Source organism: Theobroma cacao, chromosome 4 (assembly GCF_053813885.1).
Source record: "Theobroma cacao isolate CCN51 chromosome 4, ASM5381388v1, whole genome shotgun sequence".
NCBI classification, from domain to species: Eukaryota; Viridiplantae; Streptophyta; class Magnoliopsida; order Malvales; family Malvaceae; genus Theobroma; species Theobroma cacao.
The window spans coordinates 35,525,844-35,548,193 of record NC_142642.1 but is presented as its reverse complement, the minus strand read 5'-3'; the positions used below and the strand labels follow the sequence as shown (position 1 = coordinate 35,548,193).

Here is a 22,350-nt window from a genome sequence, read left to right as displayed (position 1 = left end):
ATTTTCACAAAAAGTGGTCCTCAAAAACTTTCTGCACTCATTATGACATCTATCTGATGCAGACAAAATTAAGATAAAATAAAAAAAAAAGAGTAAGAAAGAAGATAAATTTAATACAGGGTTTGGAAGGGGGAAAGTGAGAGAGAATGAGATCTGTTTAGCTATTGGCAAACTGATCACACATACTTGGATTAATTTGATCCCATTTGCCTTGAACTTGTCTTCTAGTGAGCTTGTTTGGATGATTACCATACTTCGGGCAGGGCCAAGATTCTTTCTGATTTTATTCCAACAGAACAGAAAAAGAAGAAAAATTTTTTAGTGGATGAAGTTGAGAATGTGAAGATATGGGGGTGATCTGCTGAAAATTACAAAGATAAAAGAACGCCAATTTGACAGAACCATTTGCAGTGTCAAAAGGAGATAAAATAAAGCAGCTCAAGGCTATTCCTTTGGCTTCTATACATATTCATGTCTTCTGTTATCAGATTCAATAATTTAGAATGTTGGAACTCCCCTTGAAACAATATGCCCTTGGTGTGGCCAAAAGTGAAAACAGTTTTATCAGAGTAAAAACCTCGAGATACCAGGAGGAATCTGTCCGGAAACTGATTTGAGCATGTTTTACAGTTTTCCATCAAAGAAGAATATTTTCTCAAGGGCATTTGAACAATCTCGAAGCCTCAAATTCCAGGCTAGTTTACTTTGATTTTTCCTTTTGTTATGGATTCTTTGGGGGGAAGCCCCACAAATACACAAAAGTTTTTAAGCCTTGCAACAATGGTTAGATACTTGGATCACTGGGCAACAAAAGCAATAAGCTGCCTTCCTCAGCATATTCTTGGGTTTGGAATCTTTAGATCCCTGTTTTCCCCCAAGGACCACATTCAAGTGAAAAAGTTCTCTGTCAATCAGCAAATTACAGAAACAGACGAAATCCATTCCTCGATTTGAATTTGAATCCCCCTCCCCCACTTCAATCTGCCTTTTACTTGCCACTAATATTAAACTCAGTGCTACACAAGAGACACACAATTCACTTAAAAATATTAATATTAACAAGAATTACCTTTGTCTACCCAAAATGTTGTTTTTTTTTTATATTAGATGATTGAACGTGGCATTTATAATAATTGTAGGATAGGGCTGAAGCAAAGCAAGCAGATGCATGGCCCATGGGTTTTTTGACCTGTGGCTGGGGCCCTTTCTATTAGTCCAAAAAGGTTTTGAGTCTAGCATGTCATGGGGCCCATGACCACTCTCAGCTCTCAAGTAGGCTTCCAACTTTCCCTTTTCTTTGGTCCAGTTTTCAACTTTTCTCCAGCATAGCTGTCTAATAATTCCAACGACATGACAAAATACCTAGAGGGACTCATTACTCTTACCATCTTTCTTTGTCCTAGATTAACGACAGGGCTTAACTTTTCCCTTTCTATGTCTCTTCTGGTGAGTGAGTACAATGTCTTCCCCTGGATGAGAGACAGAGTTGGTCTATTTTGCCTGGTTTTTCAAAAGAGGATATAACTTTTTCTCCTTCTTTTTCCCCAGAAAAGGGGAATGACAATCTTACTAGCTATGTGTTAGAGATTGAAATTCACCATAGGAGCCTGCAGTCTGTTTTTTATGGACCCTCATTCATACCTATTTGTAGACGACAAGGCAACGCAACTAAACACTCCATAATCCTATATTTGCAAAGAGGCTTATATTGGGAGATCCCTAAGAAGCAGTAAGTTCATTAAGTTAAACAAGTCATACCCTACAAATCTTATCTACTGTGACCATGTTGCTTCAAAATCAGGGTAACAGAAATGCAGGTTTCCATACACCTTGATTTTAAGAGCATGTTACCGGCACCCGATTACGGTTACTTGAGGCTTCTCATGATCTCCAATTATACTTTTTTCAGTTCTGCATTCAATAAAAGTAAATTGTTGAATTATCTTGGCAATCATAGACTCCAGTCACTCCACTACACTACCAGTTGCAACAACAATAACAACAACCTAGGGAGAGGACAAACAGTCTTCAATGATTAGCATAAATGAAACCACAAGTTTTCTGTCATCAGAACACAATCTGGACTTTTAAGATTATTTGGTATAGATGCGGATACCAACGGCCAAACCCAAGATGGCAAGCGGAACTAAGAATTGAAGGAGCTTAATGATGAACTCAGATGTCTTGTCCTGATTATAGTGAGGCTGTTTAGGAGGCTTATACTTGGTCTTCTTGGGGATAGTTGAGACATCAATCTCTCCAACATAGTATTGATCCATCATGTCTCTGGCACTATCACTGTGGCCCACATCCTCAAAATCATCAGTGGCATCCTTCCCTGCATAATATACATATTAACACCATGTCAACTTCTTAGCAGTATACATGTTAAGAAGCAGAATAGAAACTACAAAGAAAGCATTATAAAAATTAGACTCCAAGTTTGTACCTGTTGCTGACAATAGAACTTCATCACCACCAGGGTGGTCTTCCAAAAATTTTGTCACATCATAAACCTGTTTCAAGAAATGAGACAGGCACCAAAACGAAGTAAGAATTACATAATTTGTAGAAATTGTGCTCTTCAAAATTTTCAAAAACATAACCTGCAATCTATTATTAACAAATTATGATGCTAATGTTCAGAAAAACACAAGTATGGAAGTTTGTCACTTCTGTGATTAAATTTATCTTTGATAGCAGCATATAAGCAGTCTTGTTTCTAATAACATTGATAAATTCCTGCTCAAGTTCACAATCATAAAAGCAAATACATAGAAGTTTGCATGAAGTAACAAAGCCATTGAAGAAATCATGGAGTGACCCAAATACAAAAGAGAGAACAACCACAAAAGCAAAATCACCAGCACAGACTTATGGGTTTTTACACTGAATTTTTATGATTTCTCCTGCAACTAGAGCACTCAGCATACCAGCCTGTTCATTTCTCACTGGTTTTTTTTCTTTGATCATATAATAAGCTTCAATTTAACCTTGATTCTGCTCTTTATTCTATTTATATTATAATGTTTAAATATGAAGCTATTAAGAGACATAAGAGAGTACTTCAACTTGTATATTCTTTGGTCCTTCTGAAGCAGCAAAAGAACATAGTTGAGCTAGGGTAGATGCGTGCTTTCTGAGGAAGTCCAATTTTTCACAAATATAAACAAAAATCAATGAATATTTCTAGAATTATCCAAACAATTATCACAAGATAAATCTTGAGGCTCCTATTAATAGTAGTCCCTTTATTTTATTGTTGGTTCAAAAGTAGAAAGGACTCTAAAATTAGGCTTCTTTTGGATTGGTATGTTTCGTAATTAAAGAACTAGGACTGGAAAAATAAACGCATTTGATTTTAGACATTTAACTTGTATTTTCATATAAATAGATTACAGCAAGCCATTCACTCTTGTGGGAGAGGCGCGGGAACTGAATATGGGCATAGTCAAAATCACCAGGCATATGAAGAAGCAAAAGGTCAACATGTAATAAAATGGAAATGGAAACAGAGTTTTCCTATTCAATCAACCTACAAGGCCCATTATCCATGAAATTTATAAAAGTTTTGCCCAATTATGTCCTTTGAAAATTAAAACAAAAATATCACAAAGGCAGCATATCCCAAAATGAAGAAAAGTCCCCCATTTAATCAGATAACTTCAAGGAGCTTAAGCACTCAAGCTTCCAGTAGGTTTTTACAAAAAATCTCATTAGCTACCCAACCTAACATAGACCTCCAGTGGATCTGAGTATGCATTTCATAAGTCCCCTCAGAAACTATGTGAACAATATAGTGGAGCTATGACAACTAACAGAAGATGTAACTTCTTCATCATGAATCCTAAAATAAATCATTAAAAAATTTAAATATTTCCAAAATCTTAAGTTAAACTGCATCCAACTAAAGCTGCATTCTCTAAGTATCTATCTCTTAAAGTTAAACCTGAGAACTCTTTCTTTTAATATTTGGTATATTTTTAAAAAGCTAGACCAACAATGGCATAATTGCAGCTTCAGATCTAAATGTCAGACACAACCACACAAAGGCTCAAAGTTTGATAGCTCTTCCTAGTCAGCTCTAGAAGTTATCTACAACCACCCCCACGCCCTCTATACTGAAGATAATAGAGAATTAAATTAGCCATCTAAGGAAGGTTAGTAACAACTACAAGTCCTCTTCCAAAAAGTTTTCAAGTCTTGCTGTCCCATATCTAGAGAAGGACACTGATAAAATTTCAATCCAAATTCTTGGTATTCTAAAATTTCTCAAAATGATAACTGTCACCACTCCACGGATAAAGCACAACAGTGACCCCTTTGCATCATAACTTATGAGAGTAAGGATCTAATTTGAATATGAATATACATATAACTTCAAACATGCAAATCAATGTTTCAAGCTGGGTAAAAGATGTAAACAAAACAGCTTAGTTCAATCACATGAAAAACAATTTAAATCTCATATGGATCAGTAGATTAAACTCCAAAAAAAGAACACACACACAAAAGGCACCATAAGACAGCAAGTGCTAGGACATAAATTCGAACCACTAATCAGTTGAACCATATTCAGAAACTGCAATTCTTAAATGGGTCCATAGTTCATAGATCAATTCAAAACCAGCAAATGAAACATATAAAAATGCAAGCTTGAAAGTACCAACATGTCAGAAACATGCAAAGTCCTCAACTTTGACATTAAACAAACATATCAAGCCATCATAATAAGGAGAAAAAAAAAAAGATGACCTTGCCATTGATGATGAGCCAGCAGTCTTTGGGGGTGTTGTGCTCAGATACTTGAGCCAAAGTGAACAACTTTCCATCGCCACCCATTTTGCTTTACTTTGCTTCCGTTTAAGCTTTCTCTGTCTCTGTCTCTCTCTCTTTCTCTTTCAATAACTGAAGTTTGTACTTAAGCAAAGGACAAGATATATGCTAATAAACAAAGAAGTAAAGAACCGTGAAAGAGGGATAGAAAGATGGTTCCTTTTTCTTTTGGGTTGGAAAGGGGATGATGTAAAGAGATTTATCTGTGGGCTAACCAACTACCCAAGAAGGCTGTCTACTGTTTCATGTATACTAGTACTAATAGCTTAGTTGAATTGGTTAAGACTAAAGAGAGAGAAGTGTAATAAATGTGGGAGAAGAAGGAGAGGGGAGAAGTCATTTCCATTGAGTTTGGTTTGGTAGGTAGTTGGGTGGGACTTTAGATATTTAGATGGCCGCCTTTGGTAGGTAATTCATATCGTGAGGGAATTGTTTGGTAGATGAGTTAGTTCCTTTGTTCTCTTTTAATTCACTTTCTATTTATAATTTCTTTTTTTTTGGATTTCTATTTTTAATTAATAAGGTTTTTTTATGGCACCCTAGAATTATTTTTATTGGTTATTTTTAATTAATAAGGTGGGGAGTAGGTTTTTTTTAATTAGTCTCTGTTTAATCGTTATTTTCAATATTTATTGTTTACTTAAAATAAGTAAATTGTTATATTTATTGACATATAAGTTATAACTCTTTCACGTAATATTAGTAAAATTATTCATCATTTTGTTATTTATGACAGTTATGTGTTTAGTTTTAATTTTTGAATAGGAACGTTTATTTTACACATATAGATATAATAAACTAAACGGGTCTTAAACTAATTTGAAGCAATTTTTTTTCTCTTATACATATAGATATAATAGTTGATAATAATACTAATATGTGCTTTATTTGATAAGAAAATGTAACTAAATTTTAAGATGATAAGCGGTAGAAAAAGGAGTCGGATAAATATATATAATTCAACTATAATAAGTAGCTTAATGTAGAAAAAAAAATTAGGCAAAAGAAGGGCAAGTAGCCGAAAATCTATAGTTAGGGCCAATCAATTAATATTTGGACCGCACTACATATGTTAAATTCTCAGAGATATGGTTATGTTCTTAGGTAACATGATGTTGAAGAATATCGTTTTTAGAGTTACTTGCCAACTAAACTTTTGTCCCCTCTTCTGTTTAGCTTTAAGTGAACGTGTAGATATGGGCCAGGAAGCCCATCACCCAGGCCTGTAAGCCTCATTTGTTTCAGGCCATACTTGGGCTCCGTACTCTATCGATAAACAGAAATCTAAAACTTTGACTTTTGTTGAGTTGATTATTGATTAATTAATAACATAAAGTTTCAATTTAGGTTGCTCTTTGTTTCGTTACAAATAGAAAATTCAAATCACATCAACCTAATGTGAAGCAAAAATTTTGTAAAAAACAAAAAATAAATAAAAGAAAGTTGTAGCAAATATTTTATAAACTTGTAAGCAATAATACAAACAAAAACATATTAATTATGGATATAATATCTAAGAAAACTCCTAAACTATTCAACAAAATTTAAATAAGTTTTTATAATTTTATTACCTTTAATAAAATATTTATTTTTTATTTGGAGTCAAATAAGCCTTTTATGATTAATAATTGACTTAACTAAAATGTTATTTGTCATTTTAGATCATATGATATTAACGTAATATTAATGATGATGTGACATACTGATATGTCATAATTGATGATAATATGATATGTTAATATGACATAATAACATAAGTATGTGACATTTTTATTATCCATATTAGTACCATGTGGATATAAAATTACAAGTGACATTTTAATTAATGAGAATTAATTAATAATTAATTATAAAGATTTATTTTAACTTAAAATAAAAGTATATAGACTTGATTAAAGGAAATAAAAGAATAAAAATTTGTTTAAATTTTATTAAATAGTTTAAGGGATTTTTTTTAGTATTATGCCTTAATTATGTTAGGATACGTGTAAGTATTGATGATGATGTTACGTACTGATATATTATAATGTATCTAAACAATCATCTTAAAGTCATCACCTATAACTCTAATCAATTTTAAAGTGCATATTTTTGCTGCTTGATCTTGTTTTGTAAGTGTTAGAACTTAAATCGAGTTGAATTAAATTAGTACTCAAATAAAATACAATAATTACTATAATTTTTCAAATTATAATTATTTTAAATTTAGAAAACTCATTTTTATTAACAAAAATATTTATTAAAATTTAAGTAAAATAAATAAAGAGATTATAATTAAAAAGTTTTTCTTTTATTATTTGTTACATGTGAGGATGTTTAGGAAGAAGAGGGTATTAAATTTTTTATAGAATTAAAAAAATGTATTCATTGTTAGCCTTCTTTTTTATCCTTCAACATACTTTAAATTAATTAATTAAAAAACAAAAGTAAAATTAGGAGGATAAATTTGAACAAAGTGAAGGGCCTAATCGTGGAATAAAAACGTTTCAAGATTAAAAAAAAAAGAAAGAAAATTCAAGCGAGTATTTTATAAAACTTATACAAACAAGGTAACTTTAAAATTATTAAGTATGTTAAGATAGGGGCAAGGAGGGGCTCTCGCTTTTCTATCTTTGAAGAAGATGAAGAAAATCAGGAGGAAATGGAAGTCATTCTAGAGACAAATGAACAGCAAATGCCGAAACCTACTATCATTAAAACGAGCACCTATTGAACTTTGGAGACAGAAAAAGAAATACTAAAAAAAAGCCTTCAAGAGACTGCTAATGTGTCCAATCGTGATAATACCTCAACAGAGGGAAAAGGCCTTGTTCGAGTCCCAAATAAGTTTGTTTCTTCAAATGTTAACAAGGGAGCTAAATCAATTTCTTCATATCATACCGAAAAAAAAAATGAAGGCCAGAGATTGGAAATATTGTCTCTACCAAACGATTTTCATGGGATACATAAAGATGATAATTCCCTTGCAACAAAGGAAGGAGACCGTTCGAATCAGATACTGCAATCTGTTAAATTTGATTAGATTGTCTTTCCTTCACAAGATAACAAAGGAAGGGACAAAGGCGTAGATGTTGGGAGAAATGGAATGGCACGAGAAAAAGATGTTGATTTGATGGTGGACGAGGGTTTAAAGGAAGGATTAGATACTCATAACGAAATTGCCATGGATACTAATTTGGTTGGGGTGGATAGCATGCAGATTTAATTTGCTGGAAACTCTATGTTATCTAATGGAATGATTACCCTATACCTATTTTTTAATTTATGTTGAATATCTTAAGTTGGAATATCAGAGGCATAGCTTCAAGGAGAGCAGTTAGAAATGTCAGAAATTTGATTCGTTTGCACAAACTGCATATTGTAATTATTATCGAGCCAAGAATTGCAGATGTTAAAGCTAATAATGTTTGCAGACGTATTGGTTTACCCAATTTCTTCCGAGTAGAAGTGGCAGGTTTTTTTGGTGGCATATGGATCTTATGGGACAGTAATTTGGTTGAGTTGGAAATTCTTGCACACTCGTCTCAACTGGTGCATGCAATGATAAGTGGTTCGAATACGAATTGGTTATTAACTACTGTATATGGTAGTCCAAAGTCTAAAGAAAGAAGCAAATTATGGCAATATCTTTGCTTAGCTATTAATATACATAGCCTGCCTTAGTTGTTTTGTGGGGATTTAATCAAGTTATGCTGCTAGAAGAGAAAATGGGTAATAGAAGTATGATTCCTAATCTTTGTATTCAAATGATGGACTGCTTAAGTTACTGTAATCTCTCAACCCTTGAAACATCGGGTCCAACCTTTACTTGGTGGAATAAAAGAGGCGGGGCGGCTTTTACTAAGGTGAGATTAGATCGAGCAATAGTTAACGTAGAATGGCATGACTTATTCCTTACAGCACAAGCATTAACTCTCCCTCGCACTCACTCAGACCATCATCCACTGTTGATTCGATGCCAAGGATCGACTTTTAATGACTCAAATAATAAAAGGTTTAGATTTGAGAACTCTTGGATGTTACATCCAAATTTTAAAGAGTTTTTAAGAAGGAAGTGGTCCACTGATGGACACAATATGATGGAAACCTTGAATAATCTGGCTACTGGAGTTGACTAAATGGAAGTATGAAGTTTTTGGTGATATCTTTCAGAGGAAAAGGCGATTGCTATCCAAACTAAAAGGGATACAAAAACAACTTGAAAAGGGCCCAAATGATTTTCTACAAAATCTGGAGGTATCTTTGGTGGAAGATTATAATTTAGTACTATTCCAAGAGGAGCAGATGTGGCAACAGAAGATGAAAATGGATTGGATTAAATTTGGTGATGTTAATTCCAAGTTTTATCACGCTGTAGTCAAAAGACGACAAAGGAAGAAGATTTCAGTATTGCAAAGAGATGATGCGTCCTGGTGCTATGATAGAGCAGAACTTCAACGTATGGCAGTAGATTTTTATATTAATCTATACACTGATGATGGAGTCACTCAAACTCTACCTAATTACCCAAATTGGAGACTCAATGAATAACAAATTCGTGAGTTATCTAAGCCAGTCAATGATCAAGATGTTAAAGAAGCTCTTTTTAGTATGAGGCCAAATAAAAGTCCAGGTGTTGATGGTTTTCCAGCAGGTTTTTACCAAAAGAATTGCTCTTGGGTAGGAGGAGATATCCAACAATTTATACAGAACGTTTTTGCCACGGGTTCTTTTAATGCTGCTCTTAACCACACTTTGATAACCTTGATTCCTAAAGTGGAAAATCTAGAAAAACTCTCCTAGTTCAGGCTAATAAGTTTATGCCCAATACCTATGAAGATCATTAGCAAAGTGCTAGTGGATAGAATTAGACCTTTACTGGATGGGATCATAGGAAGGACTCAAAGCAGTTTTATTCCAGGAAGACAGGCTACAGATAATATTATTGTTGTGCAAGAGGCTATCCATACGATGCGAATAATGAAAAGAAAAGAATGAGGTTTGGCTATCAAGATAGACTTGGAAAAAGCATATGATACCATTAAATGGAAATTTGCCCACTTCTTAGATCTCCCTAGTGATATATATTGTGGAATCGCCTACTTTTTCCATCATCTGGAATGGCTATTAGACTAATGAATGCAATCCATCTAGAGGAATTAGACAAGGTGATCCCCTATCTCCATATCTCTTTATGTTATGTCTTGAAAAACTTTCTCATTTAATTGAACAAGAAGTGAGGTTGGGAAACTGGAAACCATTAAAGTTTACTAAGATTGGTCCTCTATTATCACATGTCTACTTTGCGGATGATATCATGTTTTTTAGAGTAGCATCTAAATGTCAAATCCAAACTATGATGAGAGTAGTTGATAATTTTTGTGAAGCTTCTAAGCAAAAGATAAGCTTGCAAAAGTCGAAGATGCTAGTGTCTTCAAATGTTGGGATGTCAAAAGCCAGACTACTAAGTAGTATTGTTAGAATTCCTTTAACCAGGGATCTTGGTAAATATCTGGGCACACTAATGATACATGGAAGAATTACACGTGATACCTACTCTGAATTGCTAAGTAAGATTAAAAAACAAATTAGAGAAGTGGCAGAATAAACATCTTTCCATGGCAGGCCGTATTTCCCTTGTTTAATATGTGACTAGTACTATGGTCTCATACTTGATGCAGACCACTTATTTACATGAGTATGTGATACAGGAGATAGATCGTTTGAACAGGAATTTTATTTGGGGACATGTAGGTGAAAGACGCAAATGTCATGCACTTCACTGGAACAAGATTTGTTTATCAAAAGAACAAGGAGGTTTACAAGTTAGGGAGGCTTGAAAAATGAATTTAGCCTTACTTGCAAATCTAGGATGGCATACTTGGGCCAACAGAGATTGTTTCTGGGTAGAGTTAATCAACAAGAAGTATTTAAAAAGCATAGATTTCATGGCTGTTAGAATGAAAAGCTCAGACTCCCATGTATGGCGAAGCATTCTTGAGAGCATAGATGTTCTCTCTAAAGGTTTAGGAATCATCATCAACAATGGACATAACGCTAAATTTTGGCTAGATTCGTGGCTAGATTGTGGGCCTCTTTATCAACTGGTAATAAGGGAAATTTCAGACCACGAGGTTGAACTTCCTGTAGCGAGTTATTGTAACGAGTATGGTGGTTGAGATTTCGACCAATTCTTACAAATCCTTCCTCATCATATAGTCTTGAGAATACTGGCAGTTCAAATTGATCCCTTTAAGTGTCAAGGAAGATGTGGGTTATTGGAGATTAACGAGCAGTGGAATATTTTCAGTGAAAACTGCATATGATGTTCAAATGGAGAAGGAAACACCTACTGAAAGCTTCTGGGGTCAACTATGTGTAGACACCTAAAAAAAATAAAAAATTTAAATTATAATAAAATAAAATATAAAAAAATAAAAAAAAATAAAAAAAATAAAAAAAGAAAAAAAAATAAGAAAGGTATGGCTGGGCATACGCCCAGCCATCCCTTCCCCACCCACCATGCGTGATGGGGCTCTAGCCACCAACTCCTTGGTGCTAGAACCCCATTGCCGGGTTGTCCAAATTTGGTCTTATCGGGAGAAATAATAAAAGGAGCTATCAAAAGTGGAAAAATTGAAGGGCATGAGGTTGCCAACTCAAAAAAAGGAAATACGCCTAAGAAAAAAGAAGGGGATGTGCAAGCAGTCGCTCACGACAGCCAACAAGCCCACAACTTTAGCCTATATTACCCGTACCCCCCATACCAACCCTTCTATCCGAACATAGGCAACATCACACAAAACCCATATGTGTACCAACCTGCCCCGCAACCAACGTTTCAAACCAATGTTCTTCCACAAACTCCACCACCAAGACCGTTAGCTTCAACCAATAATCTTGGTCATGGTCAAAGAAGACCTAAAATTACCCTAGAAAAACCAAAGTTTGATCCTATTCCAGTCCCTTACACTACATTGCTGCCACAACTCATAGAAAATTGACTCCTTGCTCGAACCTCTTTAGAACCACTCCGACCACTTTTTCCGAAATGGTATGACCCGAATGCACATTATGATTACCATTTTGGAATTCAAGGGCACTCCACCGAGAATTGTACTGCTTTAAAACATAAAGTCCAAGTGCTCATTAAGGCAAGACTTTTAAATTTTGCCACAAAAGACAGTTCAAGTGTTGATGAGAATCCTTTACCTAATCATGGAAGACCGACAGTGAATGCCATACATGAAGGGATGATGTGAAGGGTGAAAAAGAGTATTGATGAGATTCAAACGCCAATGGATAAAGTGTTTGAGGCGTTGTCCAAGATAAATGCCATCACTCCAAAACCAATTGACACAAAGAAATTGGGGCATGATCTCGCTTATTCTTGCAAATTTCATAAAGGGGCAATTGGGCATTCCATTCAAAATTGTGATAGCTTTCGTTGTAAGTTGCAAGAATTGATGGATTCATCGATAATTGAGTTTTATGAAGAAGCCGAAGAGAATTTGGTCCGAACCATTAATGGAGACACCCTAACTGAAATGGCATCAAGTTCATTCGGGGCAAACAAACCTAAACCTTTCACCATCTTCTATGAAGAAAACAAGAGCCCTATGAATGATACATCCCCTACCATGATCAGAAGTGGTATTACCATCGAAGTCCCCAGTCCGTTCCCTTACAAGAGCGATAAGGCTGTCCCATGGAATTATGAGTGTAATATTTTGGGCACAGCTTCGTCCGCCCCCCAAGCATCTTTTGAAGATCTAACTGGTGTGGGGGGTATAACGCGAAGTGGGCGATGTTATTCCCCTGAGATAGCGGAAAGAGTTGGAAAAGGGAAACCTGCACAGGGAGAGGGAGGCCTGAAGAAAACAGATACCTTTTTCAAGGATCAAGTTGTCGAATCTGTAGTTGCTACGAACAATGAGGTCAAAAATCCTGTTACCGAGAAAGAAGCGGGTGAATTTCTCAAGTTTATCAAACACAGTGAATACAGTGTGGTAGAACAATTAACCAAAATGCCTGCTCGCATCTCACTGTTGTCCTTGTTTTTGAATTCGGAAGCACACAGGAACACGCTGCTTAAAGTCTTGAACCAACCTTATGTGTTACAAGATATATCAGTGGAAAAGTTAGACCACATTGTGGGGAACATTACAGTGGGGAACTTCATTGCCTTTAATGATGAAGAAATCCCATCGGGTGGTCGAGGAAGTAACAAAGCTCTGCACATTACCATCAAATGCAAAGACCATGTTGTACCTAGGGTCTTGGTCGACAATGGTTCAACATTAAATGTCATGCCTCGCTCTACTTTAACCAAGTTGCCAGTAGATGTGTCTTATATGAGAACCAGTCGCATGGTTGTAAGGGCCTTCGATGGGACCACGAGGGAGGTGGTAGGGGACATTGAACTACCGATAAAAATTGGCCCTTGCATTTTTGAGGTACAATTTCAAGTCACGGACATTACCCCGTCATACAATTGCTTGTTAGGGCGTCCATGGATTCATATGGCGGAAGCCATACCATTTTCCCTTCATCAAAAAGTTAAATTCATAGCTGAGGGTCAACTGATAAGTGTATATGCGGAGGAAGACATACTGGCTCTTCAACCATCATCTGCTCCCTATGTAAAGACGACAGAAGAAGTCCCAGAATGCTCTTTCAGATCTTTTGAATTTGTTAATGCTATTTATGTGGGGGAAAGAGAAGTGATGCCGACTTCTCGTTTATCAGTAGCAACTAAAATGGTGGTTAAATAGACAATGGGTAAAGGATGCCGTGCCGGTTTGGGGTTAGGAAAGAATTTACAAGAAATTAACCGTCTTCTGACTCTAATAAAGAATGAAGAAAGGTTTGGTTTGGAGTACAAGCCTACCAAAGAAGAAAGAAAGAAACTGGTAGCTCGAAAGAAGATTAAAATGATGGCTCAACTTGAGGGAAAAGAAGAAGAATTTGGGGAACGGACAATCCCACACTTATATGAGACTTTTCGCTCTGCAGGTTTCATTCATCCCGAAGCACCAACAAAGGTCAGTCAGGTTCTACGGATATTTGATGAGCTATCAATCCATATGATCAAAGATGAAGAACTTAACGAGAAGATCCTTGTGGTGTATCCAGTACTGCCAGGAAAGGAGCTAAACAATTGGACAGTCACGAAATTGCCCATCATCTTTAAGTCTTCATAAATGTAATGAACAATTTTATCTAAATGCCCATGCCCAAGGGTGTTAAGAGTAATTTCTTATTTAAGTAGGGCTTTTTGTTACCTTCATCATTTAAATAAATGACAATGCATAATATGTTTCATAATTCATCAATCTTTTTGCATATTTCCTTTCATCTATTCTTTTAGCCAATAAATACTTGCCCATACACGCGTCCAACTTTACCTGTTTGCAGGTCTTTAAATAATGAACACGAAGACAATCTAGACAACGATTTAAATATCGATTTTGAGATGATTCCGAACGTTGATGAATTGAAAAATGAAGAGGAGGTGGATGACTATGGCTTACCCCCTGATTTGTCGAGAATGTTGGAACAAGAAGAAAAGGAGATTTTACCTCATCAGGAACTCATAGAAATGATTAACCTCGAAAATGGAGAAGAGAAGAAAGAGGTTAAGATTGGCACCTCGTTGTCATCTGATGAATGGCAGAAGCTAGAAGAACTGCTCTGTGAATATGTGGACGTGTTTGCTTGGTCATATCAGGACATGTCAGGTCTTAATACTGACATTGTTGTCCACAAGTTGCCTTTGAGATCAGACTGCAAGCCTATTAAACAGAAGTTGAGAATGATGAAGCCAGAAATGTTGCTGAAGATTAAAAAAGAAGCAAAGAAGCAATTTGATGCTGGATTCTTAGAGGTGGCTAAGTATCCTAAATGGGTGGCTAATATAGTTCCAGTTCCTAAGAAGGATGGAAAAGTTCGAATGTGCGTCGATTACAGAGATTTGAACAGAGCGAGTCCGAAAGATAACTTTCCTTTGCCACATATCGATACTCTTATGGACAACACAGCAAAGCATGCTTTGTTCTCATTTATGGATGGGTTTTCTGGTTACAATCAGATCAAGATGGCACCCGAAGATATGGAAAAAACAACATTCGTAACCATGTGGGGAACGTTTTGTTACAAAGTAATGCCATTTGGATTGAAGAATACAGGTGCCACTTACCAAAGGGCAATGGTAGCTTTGTTTCACGATATGATGCATAAAGAGATAGAAGTATATATGGATGACATGATCGTAAAATCTCATAGAGAAAGGGATCATACTGTCAATCTCAAGAAGCTGTTCGAGAGATTGCGAAAGTTTTAGCTCAAGTTGAATCCTGCAAAATGCACTTTTGGTGTAACTTCAGGGAAATTGTTGGGGTTCATAGTAAGTGAAAAAGGAATTGAAGTGGACTCGGATAAAATACGAGCTATTCAAGAGCTACCACCTCCCAAAACACAAAAAGAAGTGAGGATTTTTAGGAAGGTTGAATTACATTGCTCGATTCATATCCCAGCTCACCTGCAAATGTGATCCAATCTTCAAGCTGCTTCGAAAACAAGACCCGGGAGAGTGGAATGAAGAATGTCAAGTAGCATTTGATAAAATCAAAGAATATCTCACAAATCCACTAGTGTTGGTGCCACCGATGGCTGGAAAACTTCTTATTTTGTATTTGACTGTGAACAAGAATTCTATGAGATGTGTATTGGGACAACATGATGGAACTGAGAAGAAAGAACGAACCATATATTACTTGAGCAAGAAGTTCATGGAGTATGAGTCAAAATATTATGCGCTCGAAAAGATGTGTTGTGAGCTAGCATGGACCGCCCAGAGGCTCCGACAATACATGTTGTATCACACAACATGGTTTGTGGCAAAATTAGATCCCATCAAGTATATTTTTGAAAAACCTTGCCTGTCTGGAAGAATAACTCGATGACAAGTGCTATTGTCTGAGTATGACATTGTGTATGTGTCCCAAAAATCAATCAAAATGAGCGTCATCGCTGATTTTCTTGCAGATCGAGCTAATGAGGATTATGAATCTGTAAGTTTCGATTTTCCATATGAAGATTTGATGGCCGTCTTGCACATAGAAAATGATGGTCCCAATGAACTTAATCCATGGAAGATGTATTTTGATGGAGCATCCAATGCTTTGGGGCATGGAATTGGGGCAGTGTTGATTTCTCTAAATGGAAAGTATTATCCAGCCACAACGAGATTGAATTTCAATTGTACTAATAATATGGCGGAGTATGAAGCGTTGGTAATGGGATTACAAGCAGCAATCGAGATGAAAGCTGACATGATAGATGTGTACGGAGATTCGACTTTAGTGATATGTCAAATGAGAGGTGAATGGGAAACTAGAGATTTTAAACTAGTTCTATATAAAAAGCTGGTTACAGAATTAAGCAAACAGTTCAAAGAAATCAGCTTCAACCATTTGCCTCGAGAAGAGAATCAGATTGCTGATGCTTTAGCCACCCTCGCAGCAATATTCAAAATAAAAGAAGTGACTGATGTACGCCCTTTTGATTTAGAAGTCCGTGAAGTCACTGCACACTGCTTGAATGTTGAGGAAGAGGTTGATGGTAAGCCATGGTATCATGATATCATGCAATACATCAAGCACCAGGCATATCCTGAGAATGCCACGGACAATGACAAGCGAACTCGTAGAAGATTAGCAATGAGTTTCTTCCTTAGTGGAGAAGTACTCTACAAAAGGAGTCGAAATCAAGTACTCTTGAGATGTGTGGATGTTACGAAAGCCAACAAAATAATGAAAGAAGTCCATGAAGGAACTTGTGGAGCTCATGCTAATGGACATATGTTAGCTAGACAAATTATGAGAGCTAGTTATTATTGGTTGGCATTGGAATCAGACTACATAAACTTTGCTCGAAAATGCCACAAGTGTCAAGTTTACGCTGATAGAATCCATGCTCCACTAGCCCCGTTGCACGTTTTCACAGCACCTTGGCCATTTTCAATGTGGGGAATGGATGTGATTGGGCTTATTACGCCGAAAGCCTCTAATAGACATCGATTCATATTGGTGGCCATTGATTATTTCACGAAATGGGTAGAAGCAGCTTCATATGCCAATGTGACACAAAAAGTGATGTGCAAGTTCATCCAAAGAGAGATCATATGTCGGTATGGGCTTCCAGAAAGGATCATTACTGATAACGCAAGCAATTTGAATGGTGCGATGGTGAAAGATGTTTGCACTAAATTCAAGATCAAGCATCATAACTCGACAACTTACCGTCCAAAGATGATCGGAGCGGTAGAGGTAGCCAACAAAAACATCAAAAAGATTGTCAAAAAAATGTCTGAGGTTTATAAAAACTGGCATGAGAAACTTCCTTTTGCCTTGCATGCATATCGAACTTCTGTGCGTACCTCCACCGGGGCAACTCCGTACTCATTAGTATATGGTACAGAAGCAGTTCTACCTGTTGAAGTAGAAATCCCATCATTGAGGGTGTGGATGGAAACAGAATTGGAAGATGCTGAGTGGGTCCGCTCCCGCTACGAGCAATTAAATCTGATTGAGGAGAAAAGGCTTGCGACTCTTTGTCATGGCCAGATGTACCAACGAAGGATGATGCAAGCGTACGAGAAAAAAATTCATCCCAGGCACTTCCGAGAATGAGAGTTGGTTCTTAAGAGAATACTCCCTAATCAAACTGATTCTCGAGGAAGGTGGATGCCGAATTGGGAAGGGCCATATGTGGTAAGGAAAGCTTTTTCATGAGGAGCTTTGATTTTGGCTAACATGGATGGGGAGGATTTGCCTAATCCGATAAATGCGGATGCGGTGAAGAAGTATTATGCTTAAAAAAATAATAAAATAATAAAAAAAATTTTAAAAAAAGGGTTCGTGCTGAAAACTCGAAAAGGGCAGCTCGTACCTAAAGGAGGAGGCTCATGCTGAAAACTCGAAAAGGGCGGCTTGAGGTCGAAAAACAGGAAGTTAGAATGAAATTTAAAGATGTCAGCCTAAAGGGAACACAAGATTGAGGTAGAAATACACCATGAATGGAGCTCCACAATTTCACAAAATAGGGGAAGCTAAGGAGTCTGCAACCTACAGATTTGTTCAAAGCATCAAAAAAGGACAATTCTTGAAGTCGAATATCAGATTGTTTTCTCTTTAGTGGTCTGAGTGTTCATTATTTAAAGATCTAATGTTTGCCCTGTAAATTCTTTTTGCCTTAAATTATTTGATTTCTCATATATGAAATTCTCCTTCGCCTCTTTATTTTAACCCTTTCGTTATTTACCATCCCATGATTCACATAGTGATTGTCATAGAAATGAATGATGATTGGTAAAAGAAATAAACTAATTAAGTAAGAAATTACACTCATTGTTCAGCAAAAGACTTAATGATGAAAAAAGAGAATGGCAGAGCCTTGAACCTAAGGCAAAGTCAGATGTCAAAAGAGAGGGTACTTAGGGAGAATCTGGAGTTACTTGAATTCTCCAGGAGGAAAGAAAACAGGCAAAGAAGATCGAAAGTTGCAGTGAAAAATAGGATGAAACAAGAGAAGGGTCTTGGAACCTTAATGAATCACAAACATGAAAAGCATTCTATCATGTCAATCATGCATACATGCCTAGCCATGCACTCGACAAGAATCAAAATTAATTCATGTCCCAAGCGTCGAAGGTAGAAAGTCACTCGACCTAAAGTGTTGAGATTGTAAAACTTTGATGGAAGGATTTGAGTTTTTTCGTTTTATGTTAATCTAATTAAGTTAGCATTAAGGAATTAAATCGAACCTGTTGTGAGATAGGTTGAGCCTAGATTAAGTCTAGGAATTTTAATATTGTTTAAATCAAACCTGTTGTGAGATAGGTCGAGCCTAGATTAAGTCTATAAATTTTAATTTTATTTAAATCGAACCTGTTGTGAGATAGGTCGAGCCTAGATTAAGTCTAAGAATTTGAAATTTTGTTTAAATCGAACCTGTTGTGAGATAGGTCGAGCCTAGATTAAGTCTAGAAATTTCAATTTTTAAATCGAACCTATTGTGAGATAGGTCGAGCCTAGATTAAGTCTATAAATTTTAATTGTTTAAATCGAACTTGTTGTGAGATAGGTCGAGCCTAGATTAAGTCTAGAAATTTTAATTTTGTTTAAATCGAACCTGTTATGAGATAGGTCGAGCCTAAATTAAGTTTAGAAATTTCAATATTTAAATCGAACCTGTTGTGAGATAGGTCGAGCCTAGATTAATTTTAAGAATTTTAATAATATTTAAATCGAACCTGTTGTGAGATAGGTCGAGCCTAGATTTAATCTAAGAATTTAATTTAAATTGAACCTGTTGTGAGATAGGACGAGCCTAGATTAAGTTTAGGAATTTTAAATTTTGTTTAAATTGAACCTGTTATGAGATAGGTTGAGCCTAAATTTAGTTTAGGAATTTCAATTTTGTTTAAATCGAATCTGTTGTGAGATAGGTCGAGCCTAGATTAAATCTAGAAATTTTAATCGGATTTATCAAGTCTAGAAATTTCATTTTTGTTTAAATCGAACTTATTTTGAGATAAGTCGAGCCTAGATCAATTTGATTAAATCAACTGACTTTAAGATAAGCCGAATGTGGTGTCTACGTCTTTGCACTATCCTTGATTCTCAAGAATGTACAAAGAGGGGCAACTGTAGACACCTAAAAAAAATAAAAAATTTAAATTATAATAAAATAAAATAAAATATAAAAAATAAATAAAGAAAATAATAAAAAAAAAGAAAAAAAAAAGAAGAGAGGTATGGCTGGGAGTGAGGGAAAGAAAGGAGAAGAAAGAAAAAAAAATAAGAAAGAGAAAAGAAAAAGAAAGAGAAAAGAATGGGGGAGCGGCTAGGAGAGAAAGAAAGAAAGAAAGTGAAAGAAAGAAGAAAGAGAAAGGAAAGGAAAGAAAGAAAGAAAAAAGAAAAAAGAAAAAGGAGAAAGGAAGTGGGGGGCTCCTCACGGTATTTTTTGGAGAAATTTTTGTATGTTGTTGTACCTTTGGTGGCTTGCCTTAGCTCACATAGTTTTGTCATTTTTGAGCTATTCTAAACCTACACAAGGTAAGATCTAACTTGCATACCTTTTTACTTTAATTTTTTTATTTTTATTCATTGTGGTGGTTTAATTATTTATGTTAAAGACATATTATTAGGAGCATAAAGATAATTTAATTAAGACAAAAAATATATTATGTAGAGATTATGTGATATTTCAAAGTAGAAAAATAACAACAAAATATAAAGTGGTAAATGAAAATATGCGTAAATATTTGATAAAAAATGGATATAAACAAATATTCAAAAAAAGTAAAAAAAAATACTAAAAAGATGATAATGGTTGTAATAGTAAATATATATATAATTGGGATCAATATTCATATTTAGATACTTGTAAATATAATATATATATATATATATATATATATATATACAATAAGTATATAAAAAAATTCATAATAGATTTAGTTCTTTTTTTAAAAAGAAGAAGATAATAATAAATATAAAAAAATATAAAATATAAAAAAAATAAAAAAAATAAATATAGTAATAATGATAAGTAAAAAAAAAAAATGAATGAAATGATTATTTGAAAATTTTCACCTAAGAGAGGTAAAGAGTTGCCTCTTCTAAGTGGGATTTTTTGAACGCGAAATTCGAGACGAATTTTCACCGAAGCGTCGGGATAAATCCGAACTCCAAACTTCAATACCCATTAACTCAAATAATCGTTGCTAAAATAATAATATATATTTAAATCTAATTTAGTATAGTTAGTTAATTAGAATTAAGTTAACCATTAATTTAATTAATTGTTTATTCGATTAAAGAAGGAAAATAATACATAAAATGGAATATTAATTCACTATGCTAGTTAAAGAATATAGATTTAGATAGGAAACTAAAAAAAAATCATAATAATAAATGATTAATAACAAATAATACTAAGTATATAAACAAGGTGATAAACATTTAAATACATAGTCAGGTGAATTATGAACCACCTAATTCAATAAACGCGTGCATGTAGACATCAGCATTTTATCTTATCATAACACGTCACGTTTATCTTGCAAATGGTGCGAGAATTTCGATAATGGGATTTTCCCGAAGAGCTTGTAGAGACGAGTTATTTCGAGGATATTTCTAGGTGAGGAGAATTTCGAGACTGCACCAAAACGTTGAGATGGTCTTCGAATAATTTTCTAATAAAAGATTACCAACTCCATTATTTAATATAAACAAGTCATGATATCATTTTACGCTTGCATCATGTGCATACGTAAAACCAATTGAAAAACTCAGTCTGTCAATTCAATAAAAATTTAATTAACAAAGTAAGGATTAAATTAAAAGGAGGCTATATTAAGATAACTTAAGATTAAATGGTACCGTTCGTGGAACGGGCGCTACGGAGGTGCTAACACTTCTTCGTGCATAACCGCACTCCCGAACCCATCTCTAAAAAACGTGGATCAGTTCTCGTTCTTTCGACGGACCTAAAATTAATTTAGGACTTCGTCGATTAGAATCGGGTTAATAGGTGACCGATCACACCTAGGTAAAAAAAAATATTGGTGGCGACTCCCACACATATTTAATTTTCGCCCGCGTCTAGCGGTCGGGTTCTCGGACCCACACGTTACGACACTATGGAGGCTACCAAGTCCAAGGAAAGTCCATGTGTTTTTATGGAAAGTCATTCATGATTCCTTGCCCACTGTTGACTGGTTAATTTCTAGAAACTTAGGATCCTTGGCTGCCTGTTTTAGATGCGGTGCTTGTATGGAAGACATTCTCCATGCTCTCAGGGATTACAGATCAGTAAAACTATTTTGGTCAAGTTGTGAAACTCGTGTTATTGAGGACGATTTCTTCTATAAGAACTTAAAAGGTTGGATTTTGGATAACATATATATTACGGTAAATTATGAAAGCCTCCCTTGGAACATTTTCTTCATCCATGCTTTGTGGTTCTTGTGGTTTTGGAGAAACTTAAACAAATTTGATGAATATTTTAGGTGACCAAGTAACAGATGGCAGCAGGTATGGACAAGGGCTAAAGAGGAATGGGATATCATGCATATATAGGAACATACATTAAAAAAAGAAAATTTTATCTCTTGGAAGCAGTCGAGAGACCCTTATGTAAAGATGAATGTGGATGGCAGTGCAAAAGGCCAATTGGGTTTGGCTGGTGGTGGTGGTGGTATATTACGGGATGCAAATGGTAACTAGGTGGCATGATTTATTTTCAAGTTTGGTATCGCCTTCTCACTCATTGCAGAACTGTAGGGCATTTTATCATGGACTGAAACTTTGCTGGGACAGGGGTTTTAAAGATGTTCAGGTTGAATCTGATTCTCTTTTGGCATTACAGAAAATTGAACATAGCAATTTAGTGTTAGATCCAAACGCTAGATTACTATGAGATATTAAGGAGTTTATTCATCGAGATTGGAATTGCACTCTCACTCAC

At 35.3% G+C, this 22,350-nt stretch overlaps 1 protein-coding gene across 1 annotated transcript; it reads right to left on the bottom strand.

Moving 5' to 3' along the window:
- Positions 1-1,884: 1,884 nt before the first annotated feature.
- On the bottom strand, positions 1,885-5,011 carry LOC18602741 (cytochrome b5). Its single transcript, XM_007034325.3, has 3 exons — positions 4,756-5,011; positions 2,450-2,516; positions 1,885-2,338 (listed from the first exon to the last, which is right to left on the bottom strand). Exons 1-3 carry the CDS (start codon positions 4,840-4,842, stop codon positions 2,094-2,096), a joined length of 399 nt encoding a protein of 132 aa, XP_007034387.1. The 5' UTR covers positions 4,843-5,011; the 3' UTR covers positions 1,885-2,093.
- Between the last annotated feature and the right edge of the window lie 17,339 nt (positions 5,012-22,350).

Excerpts from the sequence above, each read along its gene's own strand:
- LOC18602741 (XM_007034325.3), bottom strand. The coding sequence starts at position 4,842 with ATGGGTGGCGATGGAAAGTTGTTCACTTTGGCTCAAGTATCTGAGCAC. Across the intron at positions 2,517-4,755 it reads GGCTCATCATCAATGGCAAG|GTTTATGATGTGACAAAATT; the intron begins GTCATCTTTTTT and ends TTCTTGAAACAG. Across the intron at positions 2,339-2,449 it reads AGTTCTATTGTCAGCAACAG|GGAAGGATGCCACTGATGAT; the intron begins GTACAAACTTGG and ends TATATTATGCAG.